The sequence below is a fragment of the Protopterus annectens genome, chromosome 12.part0 (assembly GCF_019279795.1).
Source record: "Protopterus annectens isolate FY-2018-M chromosome 12.part0, PAN1.0, whole genome shotgun sequence".
NCBI lineage: Eukaryota > Metazoa > Chordata > Ceratodontiformes > Protopteridae > Protopterus > Protopterus annectens.
In genome coordinates, this window is record NC_056746.1 from 1,534,310,997 (window position 1) to 1,534,323,982 (window position 12,986).

At 45.9% G+C, this 12,986-nt stretch overlaps 1 protein-coding gene across 3 annotated transcripts in view; it reads left to right on the forward strand.

The window, feature by feature from the left end:
* Window positions 1–12,986, forward strand: part of FBF1 (Fas binding factor 1) — a 1,798,645-nt gene that overhangs the window by 482,962 nt on the left and 1,302,697 nt on the right. For all 3 annotated transcript variants that reach the window (XM_044090504.1, XM_044090506.1, XM_044090505.1), the window contains exon 15: window positions 8,271–8,366. In XM_044090504.1, coding sequence (XP_043946439.1) covers window positions 8,271–8,366 — 96 coding nt within the window. The remainder of the gene's footprint in view (window positions 1–8,270; window positions 8,367–12,986) is intronic.

Here is a 12,986-nt window from a genome sequence, read left to right on the forward strand (position 1 = left end):
AAAACTATTTTTCTGGTCGCTGTCAGATCAGCGAGGTAAGTATCTGAACTCCAAGCTCCATCTTCCAAGTCTGCATTTTCCACATGGACAGGGTGTCCTTAACTCATCCTTTTTGCCTAAGGTAGCTTCTGAGTCCAAAATGAACCAGGGCATTAATGTCCCTGCTTTCTTTCCATACTTTTCAAATAAGGGAGAGTACATGGTCCAACTTTTAGATGTCCATAGACAACTTCACTTTTAACTCCATAGAACCAATGATTTCGGGAAGATTGATAGTTGTTTGTCTCTTTCTTTCCTAGTGAATTGGGAAAGTCAGATTCCAAAGTTACACTGGCCAAGTGGTTAACTGTGGTTGTATCTTTTTTGTCTGTAGTAATAGAGGAGTATCCTTGCCTAAGCCTCTTAAGAGCACATTACACTAGGTCTATGGCAGCTTCTTCAGCCTTTTGGTCAAGGGCCTCCGCAGATGACATTTGTGCAGCTACAACTTGGACTTATGCTCACACTTGTATTGCTCATTACAAATTGGATTTGGTTTCCAGGATCAGGGCTGCCTTTGGCTCCACAGAATTCTGGAATATCCTTCGATGAGGGCCACCTAAGATTTAAGTCACTGGGGACTCTGTCCCATCAGTTGAGGAATGAGTGAAAAAGACAACATCAGGTAAAAAAGTTATGTAATGTTCTGTCTGTGCTGTCCATTTTCATTCTTCCTCAACTTCCTTCCCACTTGCCCCCATCCTCTTCCTTCTGTAAAGACAGAAATGTTTTTCTTTGGCCACCTTTGCTCTTATTTCAGCTCCAGCTCCAGCTCCTTTTTCTTATTCTGTCTTTATTAACTTCTTTAAGATGTGGTCCCTTTATTTCTAGGGGCAGCAAACTTGATCTGAGGTATGTTAGGTTGGCGGGGCATTATGGATAAAAGGAGGAGCTTGACAGTTTTGGATCCGAGGATCTGGTAGAAGCAGTTTAGTTGGATCTGAGTCAGGTCTGAACCCCTCAATTGAAGAAAAATGAAAATGGGCAGCACAGATGGAACATTATGGTGGTTATGTAACGTCAGGTCGCCAGTGGTATAAAAACAGGCAGCCGATGCCATTACATCAGTCTTTCTTCCCGAGGAGCTCGAAGCAGAACTGTCGACGATGCTACCGTAAAGCTAGTCATCAGTTCTCTGGTCCTCAGTGAAGCGTTTTCACAGCCCCTGATACCTGCTTCTGTGGATTCGCAGGCCACTACCGAGAATCTTTTGGAGTCTGGTATGCTGCGAGACTCTTCTTCGACTAAGGATCCTGCGGATGTTTCTACCTTGGATGGGTCCAGAGCCACTGAGCAGGTACCAGCTTCCGAGGAAGTGCTTCGCACTACTGATACTCGACACAAACCGATGACTTCTTTTGCATTTTCAGTTCTTTCTAAAACTACCTTTCTAAGGCCTAGGGTATGAACCACACCCAAAAAAATGACGACCCAAGCTCAGGCACCTGCTTCCTTGCCTCAGTCTCAAATGCTTAAAATGGCAGAAGACCTTATTATGCTTATCAGGGGAAGCCAGGTGACCCCTTCCAAAAGAAAAAGAGACCTGTCCCCAGTAGTTTTATCTGAACAGGAATCCGATGACTCTGATGCATCTGAATATGAAGATATGCAACCCCTCTCTGCTTATGAGGATTCTGATGCAGAGGAATCCATTCCTTCTGCCTCTACACCTGAGGAATTTTCATTTGGGGAAACACTACATACTTTAAGGGAGCATTTCCAATGGGAATGTCAGGACTATCCTCAGTCAAAAAAGAAACTCTGGGAATTCTTAGATCTACCACAGCACAGACCTTTGGCCATTCCTCCCGTCCTGGATGTTGTGGATGATGTTTTTATGCAATCCAGTCTGACTCCTGACACCCTTCCTCCTGCTCCCAGGAAACCTGACAGGTATTACAGAGTCCCTGACTCTCACAAATTTCTTTTCAAAAATCCTACTGCTGACCCCGAGGTCATCTCTCAAGGACCTAAAGGAATCAAAACAACTTCAGCTAAGAATCCCACCCTCTCAGATAGGGATTCCCGAGCATTAGACAGATGGGGTAAAAAAGTATACACCTCTGCTACTCTTGCTATTAGAGTATTAAATTGTCAGTTGCACATGCTGAAATATCAGCAGCATACCATGGAACTCCTCAAACAAAAAATACCTTATTTTCCTGCTTGTGCAGAAAATAAAGAATTACAAGAATTAATGCATTCTGCAAGTCAAGTAACTAAGCACACCTTACAATGTGGTTTGACACCCTAGAAACATCTTGCAAGGCAGCAGTCACTGGTGCTGTCCTTAGAAGGCATGCTTGGCTTAAGGAACAGACCTTGCCAGACCATGTCAAATCCAAGTTATTGGACGCACCCTTGAACAAAGACAACTTATTTGGCACCAAAGCAGAAGAGGTCTTAAAAAGATGGAAGAATGAGCTAAATCTATGCACACAGTTAAAGACTTCATACAGGTCCAGCCACCGAGGTTCAGTAGACATTACCCCTCCAAGCACTGGTCCTTTCCTGCTCCCTCCAGGCCAGCTCAGACCCCCCAGACAGCAGCCCCAGGGAATGCAGAGATCTAAGCAATGGAGTTCCTCCTCTTCCAAAACAGGGAGTGCAAAGCCACCCCCTTACGGTAAGAACTCACAATGACTTTTCACTTCCACCCCTTACCTCTGCCCACCTGCTTGTGCCCCTAGGAGGAAAACTCTCCTTCCACACAAGCACTTGGGCCACCATTACCAATGACCAATGGGTCCTCAGCATAGTGTCCCAGTGATACAAATTTTATTTCCACACTCCGCCAACCCCAAAAGGGTTCCCAGATCTTCCTCCAAACCAGTGGGCAGAGGCCAAAAAGCAAGTCTTTAACCTGCTCTCCATGATGGCAATTCAGCCTATTCCTACAGAATAGATAGGCCAAGGTTTCTACTCCAGACTCTTCCTTGTACCCAGAAAAGAGGGCACATGGCCCCCATCCTAGATCTGTCCATTCTAAGCACCTTTCTGGTGATACCAAAATTCAAAATGCTCACCCACCAGCAGCTTCTACCAATGCTTTCCAAGGATGCTTGGTTAGCCACGCTAGACCTAAAAAAGGCCTATCTATGTATCCCAGTCAGGGAATCATGCAGGAAATATCTGTTTCAGGGCAGGATCTATGCACTTTCAGTTCACTGCGCTTCCCTTTGGCGTATCCACTGCTCCCAGAGTTTTCACAAAATGTCTGGCTCCCGCCATTGTTTTTTGCAGACAAAGAAGTATTCAAATTTACCCATACTTAAATGACTGCCTGATTCAGGCAGACAGTCAGGAAAAGCTGCTACAGAACCTGACCTTTGTAAAGGACCTGCTGACCTCCTTGGAGTATACTATCAACGAAAAGAAATCAAAACTAGCCCCCACACAAAAAAATTGTATTCCTGGGAGCAAGCCTAGACACAGCAACCCAGATGGCATTCCTTACTCCAGAAAAACAAGCCTACATGACAGGCTACTTCTCTCAACTAGCCACCAGAACCCAGTTATCCGCAAGGAAAATCCTGCAAGCTCCTAGGGTTCATGACCTCCTGCATCCTACTCATTCCATATGCCAGACTGCATATGAGGAAACTACAATGATACCTAAAAAGCCTTTGGTGTCAACACTCTCAAGACCTGGAAACTCTCATACCAGTGATACCTTGTCTAAGGAAATATTTACTGTGGTGGGCAGCAGCATGCAACAACAACAAGGGACTTCTCTTCTCACAACCCCACACTGCCCAGACCCTCACTACAGATGCATCAGACTATGCCTGGGGTGCACACCTAGACGGCAGGTGCATTCAGGGCCATTGGAGCCCAAATCAAATACATCTGCATATCAACCAAAAGGAGATGCTAGCTGTTAAGCACGTCCTGACAGCTTACAGACCCCTACTCTCCCCGGGGCCTCTACTTATCAAAACAGACAACACCACAGTGATGTGGTATATCAGCAAGCAGGGAGGGACTCACTCTTATCCTCTCTGCAGGCTTGCCATGACCCTTTGGCATACAGCCTCAGCCATGCAACTACACCTGCTAGCACAATTCCTGCCAGGCTCTCTAAAGTGGCAGACAACTTAAGCAGAAACCTGCTAGACCCACACGAGTGGCAGCTAGATAACAGAACTTTCACCCTTTTAACTTAGAAATGGGGCACCCTGAAGGTTGACCGCTTTGCCTCCCACTCCAATCATCAGCTCAGCATATTCTACAGCAGGAATCCTCACAGCAAGGCCTGGAAAGTGGATGCTCTATCCTTCCAGTGGGTAAACCTCTCGGTCTGTGCATTTGCCCCTCTACCACTCATTCCAAGGATACTGCTCAAAATAACGGAGGAAAAACCGAGGGCAATCCTGATTGCCCCAGACTGGCCATGTCAGCACTGGTACCCACTGCTATGCAGCCTGTCACCCCTGCCACCATGGCACCTACCTCAGATCCCAACACTCCCTACCCAGGGGAATGGAGAATCTATGCATCCCCAATTGCAGACCCTCAACCTGGCAGCCTGTCTTATTCCCTGAACTCTCCTCAAGCTGCCAGCCTAAGCAAACAAGTCCTACATGTTATACATGAGGCCAGATGCCCCAGCACTAGAAAGTCCTGTGCTGACAAGTGGAAAAGGTTTTGCACCTGGATCCAGACTAAGGGAGCTGGAATGGCACAGCCCTCCTTACCTCTCATCCTGGATTACCTGGCAGACTTACTACACAGGGGTCTCTCCTTCTTGTCTATTAAAATTCATGCCTCTGCCATCTCTGCTCACTGCAGCGCAGAGCCACCTCTCTTCTCACACCCTCTCATCAAACAGTTCTTAAGAGGGGCTAACAACTTAAGGCCACCCAGAAGAACTCCTACCCCAGCTTGGAACCTTAACTTTGTGTTGGAAAAGCTCACCCTGCCCCCCCCCCCCCTTTGAACCTGCAGCTTCAGCAGAGTTAAAATTTCTCTCTTGGAAGACAGCCTTGCTTCTGGCCATCACTTCAGCTAGAAGAGTATCAGAGCTGCAAGCACTTATGGCTGTAGAGCCCTTCATCATTTTCCATGCTGACAGGGTCTCCCTCAGGACTAACCCATCCGTCATGCCTAAAGTGGTGTCCAGTGTGGCTCTCAACCAGTCCATTCATTTGCCCACCTTTTTCCCTAACCCACAAAACAAGGGGGAAGGGATTCTACACTCTCTAGATGTGCACAGACAGCTCAAATTCTACCTGGACAGGACTAAATCTTTTAGAAAAACTGATCAATTGCTAGTCAGCTTCACTGCAGGAGAAGAGGGCAAGGCCATATCCAAACAAACAATTTCCAAGTGAATAGCACATTGCATCCATTTCTGCTATAAACAGCACAGGAAACCACCCAAAAGGGGGTCAGGACATATTCCACCAGAGCAGCCTCCACCTCTGCAGATTTTCTCAGTGGGGTCCCCACCAGGGACATCCTGGAGGCTGCAACATGGACATCTGTTCATACCTTCACCAAGCATTACCACCTGCATATCTTCTCCAAATCCAGGGCAAGCTTTGCCACCGCAGTCTTGCAGGGCATCCTAGCCAGCCCCCAGTCTTCTTGACTGCCTCCACCCTTTAGTCAAACAGTGAAACATGAAGAACATAGTGCAATTGTGTACACTTACCATAAATGTAGATGTTTGAGTTTATTCACTGTTGCAGTCCTGGTTTCCCTCCCTCCACCCCCCTTGTCTCTCTCTCTCTCCTTACAAGAAAATTTTGGTATTTACTTTCTACTGGTGGTGTTCCTCCACCGTAACCTAGCTCCCTATTGGGGGATCCTAACAGTTAGGGCACAAAAAACTGATGTAATGGCGTAGGCTGCCTGTTTTTATGCCACTGACAACCTGACGTCAGTCCTGGAGTGACAGCAACTGACGCAGAAATACTAAGCCTCTGGTATTCGGGCCGACTGAGGGCTACCCCTGGCAGGATAACCCAAATGTGATGACTGCAACAGTGAATAAACTCGAACATCTACATTTATGGTAAGTGTACACAACTGTACTTTCCCCCTTCTTTCTAAGTTTGCCAGAGACAATCACCACAAGTTACCTCACTGGGTGAATCTTCCCACACAGAACAAGGGATCTTTTTTCCATCCTCACTTGTCCACTCTTCAACTGATACTGTGGGTGATAGGATTTTGATCCATTTCATACTCCTTTTTTTCTGAGGACATGCTTTTGGTTCTGCAGGCAGCTAGGAAAGCTACTGTCAGGAAATCATATATGTCCAAATTGAAGCAATTTTCTGCCTAGTGCCTTTCTCACCACCAGGATCCTCTATCCATGGTGGTTTTTCTGTTTTTTTTTCTTATTTGTGTGATCTGCTCCATGCTGGATTGGAATATTCCACAGTTAGCACTCACTTGTCAGTAATTTCTACTTGTATGCCCTTGACTCCTCCTTTGGCCTCTAGATTTGAGGTCATGCAATTTTTTAAAGGTATCCTTCATAGCAAGCCTCCCAGGAAGCCTATTCCACCTTCCTTGGGACCTCAATTTTGTACTTGTAAAATGTAATCAGCTTGTTTTGAGCCTCCTTCTTCAGTTTCCTAACAACATTGTACTAGGAAAACTGTTCTTTTGGCTGTCACTTCATCTAAGAGAGTTCTGAACTTTAGGCTGTCTTTGTTATTTATCCTTTCTTAGTTTTCCACAGAGACAGGGTGTCTCTTTGTACTAATCCTTCTTATATGCCCAAGGTCCCTTAATCGGTCTCTTTATATTCCTTCATTTTTTCCTTCTCTGCACTCTGCCAGTGAGAAGTTTCTTCACAGCTTGTATTTGCATAGGCAGCTCAGATATTATTTGGATAAGACTAAAGTTATTCACACATCTGAGCAGCTTTTAGTTTCCTTTCATCCCAGGTCTTTGGGTTTGGCTGTCTCTAAGCAAACCATTTCCTCCTGGATTTCTAAGGCCATTTCTTTTTGTTACTCATTTCATGGAAAATGTCTTTCCTCATCAGTAAAGGCTCATTCTTCTATGGCAGTTACCTTCTCTGGTGCTTTTTCAAGGGTTTGGATACCAGTTCCATTCTTGAGGCTTCTACTTGGTCCTCGGTTCGTGCTTTCATTAAGCATTACAAGTTGGATGTTATTTCCAGGATCAGGGCAAGCTTTGACAGGACTATCATGCATGGGTTTTTAAAGGACTCTTCTGGGTGTTCCTCCTCCTAGGCTTCCGCTTGAGCTCTTGTTTTCTCCCTTTATTAAGGAATACTACAGCAGTGATATAGAAGGGCATAATACAGTTGTGTAAGATCTTAGTATAACATTAGATGTCCTTCCCTTCACTGTTGCAGTATTCACTCCCTTCCTTCTACTCCCTCTGCTCTGCCCTTTGCCATATACTTTTTCTTGCCTTTCTGTCTGAGGGACTCATTTTCTTCTTCCTTTTTATCCTTCTCAGTGAACATGCTATCTTTGTCCCTTAGGACATTCTGTTCCTCCTGGGGCTTTTTGAGTTCTGAGTGTGTGTGTCTGTATGTCACCTTTATGCCCTGTGCCTTGTGTGGGAAGCATACATGTGGTGTACCACACCTATAAGAACTAAAGGCTTTGGTATACTGGCCGGACAGGGTTCTATGCTTGGCAGGATATCCCTTAGGTAAAGAATACTGCAACAGTGAAGAGTAGGGCTTCTACTGTTATGGTAACACAGCTGTACTTTCTGTATTGTAAATATGCCATTTCAGAGGTAGAGCATTAGTTCTGGGAGAGATACAGAGAGAAAGACAGCACCAAAGTAATACTATATTACAGAACACTAAGGTAGTATTAGACTGAAACAATATTTTTGGTTGACAGTGCAACATAATACAGTTATTGTCTGCCATAGAATAGAGAGGCAGAACAGTCTATGTGAGAGTAAAAATGGAAATTGTAGTATTTAGTAGTCCAGCAGTTAGTGCAGACAACTATGATTGTGAGCTATTAACAAGATACTTCCTGTACATGGTTTGATTTTCTTAGCTTTCATTTATGTGTTGTGGAAACTTGAGCAAGTCACTGAACCAGACAGTGCTTTGGGCTAACTGGGAATTTGGGTTAGGCTCCTTAATGGTATTCTCAACTGCATGCCTAGTAATAATCTTTGAGCCTATTTACCAGAATAAATTTCGAATAAAAGGAGAGATGATGTCTGGCTAAGGGATGTTTTTGCTACACTGAATCTGTTTGGTTTATTCCCCAAAGGACTACTTCTTCACCAGCTATGCACCAGCAGCCATTGGAGTCCAGCACTGTAAATGATATCCCAGATGACAAGCCATCAGATTCTCGAGTTTCTAGGTATGTATAATTTCTTTGTATGAAATTGCAAAAAAATGTGACTGCTGTATCTTTAGCATGTCTGGGTAAGCCTACAGAGTACTTGTAGCTGACTGAGAGTTTAAACTGTATAAGAAAATTTCAGTGGCTCTTGTCCTTGGTCATGTATCACTTATAGTAAGTGACATTCAGGATTTTTGTTTAACGTGGAATGTCTGAAGAAAATATCAATTCAGCAAGATTCTTAGACTTTGATTTTGTTAATATTTGGACATGTGTACCTTAGGTCAGAAGTTGAGGACATAATTCATTATTTCCTTGCCGTTGTGGTGTTTTATTCCCATAGTACTTTAGCAAGGATGGTGCCCTGCCTCAGACACTAACTTGTAAGGGTTACTGAATGTTTAAAAAAATGTCAGCTTCCACGCTATCAATTAATGGATCACAGTTGTTTAATAGGCAGCCTGTCTGTCAAACTCTCTTGTTTTTAAAGGTAGCCAAACTACCTTAAAAAAAACAGAACAGATGGACAGTTTGTAAAACTGTTTATAAGTGCTTCATAGTTGCATTTGCTCAGTGACACTGTGTAAGCTGTCAAACCATTCATCTGATGTTGTTAATCTTCTTCCCATTCATCACTGATGGTTTCGGTTCCAAGCCGGCCTATTATCAAGCTCTCACCAGCCAAAAAACTCTTGAGCTAAGATTGTACCCAGAATGCCCTTCTCCCTGTTACCTCAGATCTCGTTTGGCGCGTAGCCGTAGAGCTGCGTTTCAGCCGAGCTCTCAGGTAAGTGAAAACATTTTTGATATTTTGTGTGGCAATCTCATTTAGATTTCTTCTGTTTGTGAGTGATAGTCTTTTTTGTGCTAAATTACAGTTAGATCTTGAGCTCTTTCTTCCCTTTTCTACCCGTTGGTAAACTTTCAAGTACTGTTGCTGGTACAGCCCTCTCTCCTTACCCTTGTGGTATTTCTTGAATACCATAGCTGGTATTCCTTTCTTCCTCTCTAGACTTGTTAGTGGGTTCAGTATAAGGTTTGTTGACATATATATTGCTGTGAGTTTGAAGTCTCTCTGACTTAGTAAAATAGACTTATTTGTTGTTTCTGAAGTGTTAGACTGTTGTTTTTCCTTTTTCAAGATGTTGGATAAGAAGGGTACATTGGGTTTCAAGCCCTGTACTTCATGTAATGACAAGCTACCAAATAGTGACTCTCACAATGATTGTGTATATTGTTTGGGGATGCCCCATCTTTTGGTGCAACCTCCCTGTGGAATTTGTCAAAGTTTCAGTCAGCGCACTCTGAACAAGCGCAAAAATAAATTAATTCTGAAAGGGTTACTTAAGTATCCCTTTTCAGAGGTCATTTCTGTGATGGAGGTCTCAACTCCTCCTACAAAAGATAAAAAAAAGGTCCAATTCAGTTCCTTTGTCAACCTCGGGTGATCAGGGTAAGTCTGTGAAACCTAAAGTTCAGAAGATATCCTCGGAGCATAAATCTGCCTCATCGGCACCGTCCTCGTCCACTCTGAGTACTTCAACAGCGACGCCAGCTTTGGCTCAGATACTGTCTCTGGCACCGACTATAGACCTCACCAAGCCTACTATGACTTCGGCACTTGTGACCACTTCGGCACAGTGCATGCCTCCGATGCCTATCTCTGCTATGATGTTGGAACCTCCTGCTTCAGCTCCGAGTGCCCCTTCGGCACCGAGCTCTCTTCCAACAAAACTGGATTTGACTCCATTGATTCTGGTCTCTAAACTTGAGACACCAGTGCCGGCAGATCTTACACCATGGACCTGATACTCTCCCTCCATAGATCCGTTCCTGGGCCAAGTGTATAACCCATTCATTGGTCGACCTGACTCACCGTCCGGAGTATCCACTATATCCACCAGGAGCCTTTCAGAACTCAATGTGGTGCATATTGTGGACCAGCTGTTGGCAGCCAGGGGGGTACCCACACCTTCCAAGACCCGTCCAACTACAGGACCTGGGTTGGTTTTTCCATGGACTCTATCCTATTCTTCTCCTTCAACCATTCCAGTTCCGAAGCCTTCTGCTGTGATGTCCTCCTTGGAACCCACCACTTTGGCACCTTTAGTGGACCTCACTGAGGCTCCGGGTCTGTCCCTTTGGTCCTCGGTTCCTGCGGAACCGGTCTTTCCTCAGTCTCGGGATTGAGCGATAGACTCCTTGGTTCTGGGCATGGTTCTATGTGTTTCTTCAGTTACATCCTCAGTGGTGATAGTTTAGTCTGCACCGATCCTGCTTGAGGCTCCATCTGCTGGAGCGGGTTCTGCGGAGTGGGGTGTGACCCCAGTCCCAAGGTTGTCTTTTTTGGTTCTGGGCTCCCATCCCTCCTCAGGCGGACCTGCTTTCCATGAGATGGAGAGGGCACTTGCTTCTGAAAGCATGCCGTCGATGTCGGAACCCCAGTTTTCACCCCTTGAGCTACAGCTGCCACAGGCCACCTCCCTGGGACACTGGGCAGGGAAGCCGCAGGAACCCCCTGGTCAGGGTACCCACTCTTTTGAGTCCTCCTCAGAGGCCTCCACTGAGGAGCCCCCACAAAAGAGATCATGCAAGAGGAAGCACGTAGACTTACCCGAGGAGTCTCTAACAGAAGACACGAATTACAATGATGGTGAAGGGTCCCCACGGTCACCTCCTGATGATGTCTTCTTCGGAGACATCCTTGAAATGCTGAAGCAGAGAGGTGACTGGAAGCCCTCCAACCCTTCGTCTGAGGAGTCCGTGTTCCTGCAGGCTTTCCGTGCCCGGCCACCTACCTCTTGGGTGACCTCACCTGCCGACAAGCTTGTCCAGCTTGTAGTGCAGCACGCATGGAAGAACCCTGACTCCATTGAGGCGATCCCTCTGAGACCTGACAAAACTCTTTCCCCTCCCAAGGAGAACCTACACTGGTCCAGAGGTTTACCAATCAATGCTATGGTGGTGGCGGCAGCCATGAAAAAGGACCTGGCTGAAGAGAGTCCTGCTGTCCACCCACCCAACAGGGAGTCCCAGGCCATTGATTGACTTGAGAAGCGAGTCTTTGCATCAGCAACCTTTGCAATATGGTCCCTGAACTATTTGGCACATTTTACAAGGCTCCAAAGAGACTTGATCTCTGAACTCTCTGGATCACTCGTAGGACAGGTGTCTGATAAGGTACGTGACAAAGTTGCCTCGCAGCTCGCAACCCTGGAATCGATCTCCAGCTTGTCCATGAGGTTACTATTGCATGCAACTGAAGGGGCTGCTAGCGCTGCAAGTTCGGGCATAGTTATGAGGCGTCATGCCTGGATGCACATTTGTGATCTCAGGATCCCTTCAAGTCTTCCTTTCTGAATGCTCCCATTGAAGCATCGTCCCTTTTTGGCTCCAAGGTGAAGGACACGCTAGCCAGGTGCGAGCAAGAGAGCAATACCCTGTCTGCCGTAGCCCTATGGTTTTTCAACCCCCAATGATCCTTTTCCAGGAATCAGAGGAGTGGGAAAATGTGGCACAAAAAATCTTAGGGTCCTTTCCGTGCCGCACGTGGTGATGATACCCCCAGGGGCAGAGGGGGTAACAATTCTGGAAGACACCCATAATAGGGGTAGAGGGGGTCCTCGTAACCAAGGCTCCAGGGACTCCTTCTCTGGGCAGTCTTACCAGCGCTCCTGAAGAGCAGCCCGATTGCTTGTCTCTGGAAGCAGTCGGGGGTCGTTTCTCTATGCACCAAGCTGCCTGGCACTCTATTACCACCTATCATTGGGTGCAGAGTGTAATTATCAGAGGTTACACCATTCTCCTCATTTCTCGGCCAAAACTTCCAACAAAGCTTCCCGACATTCCACCAAGTTAGAGGAAAGAGGCAGCTTCAGAAATAAGAAAGCTGTGTCAAAATAGAGTCATTTAACCAATCCCACCAGACCAATGTGGATCTGGAGTTTACTCCCGATTTTTTTGGTGCCAAAAAGGACAGAGGACTGGAGACCCTTTCTGGATCTCAGCAACTTGAACAAGTCTGTCATCCAAACCAAATTCCAGATGGTCATGGTTCAGTCCATTCTCCCTTTTCTAAGGGAAGGCGATTGGATGTGTTCGATAGATCTCCAGGATGAGTATTACCACATCAAAATGGACAAATGCTCCAGGAGTCTGCTTTGCTTCTGGCTAGGAGCCAATCATTACCAATGTTGTGCCCTGCCATTTGGTCTCTCTACAGCCCCTAGAGTGTTCACGAAGTGCATGGCAGTAGTCACAGCTCACATGAGACTGCAAGGATTCCGGCTGTTTCCATATTTGGAAGATTGGCTCCTCACTGTCCCCACCAAGCATCTTTTGGTAACATCCCTGCATTACACACTATCTCTGGCAAAAAATTTGGGGATAACAGTGCACTAGGAGAAGTCCCCCCTTGCTCCTACACAGCAGATAGAATTCATTGGAGCAGTTTTCAACACCCAGTGCTGTCTAGTGTCGTTCCCAGCTCACAGACTGCAGAGATTGAGGGTTCAGCTCCCGGTGATACTCTGTCAAACCAAAGTCTCAGTAAGAGAGGTTCTTCAGGCCCTAGGATCCATGGCAGCTTCAGTCCTGATATTACCTCTTGCAAAACTGCATATGCATATTCTACAATGG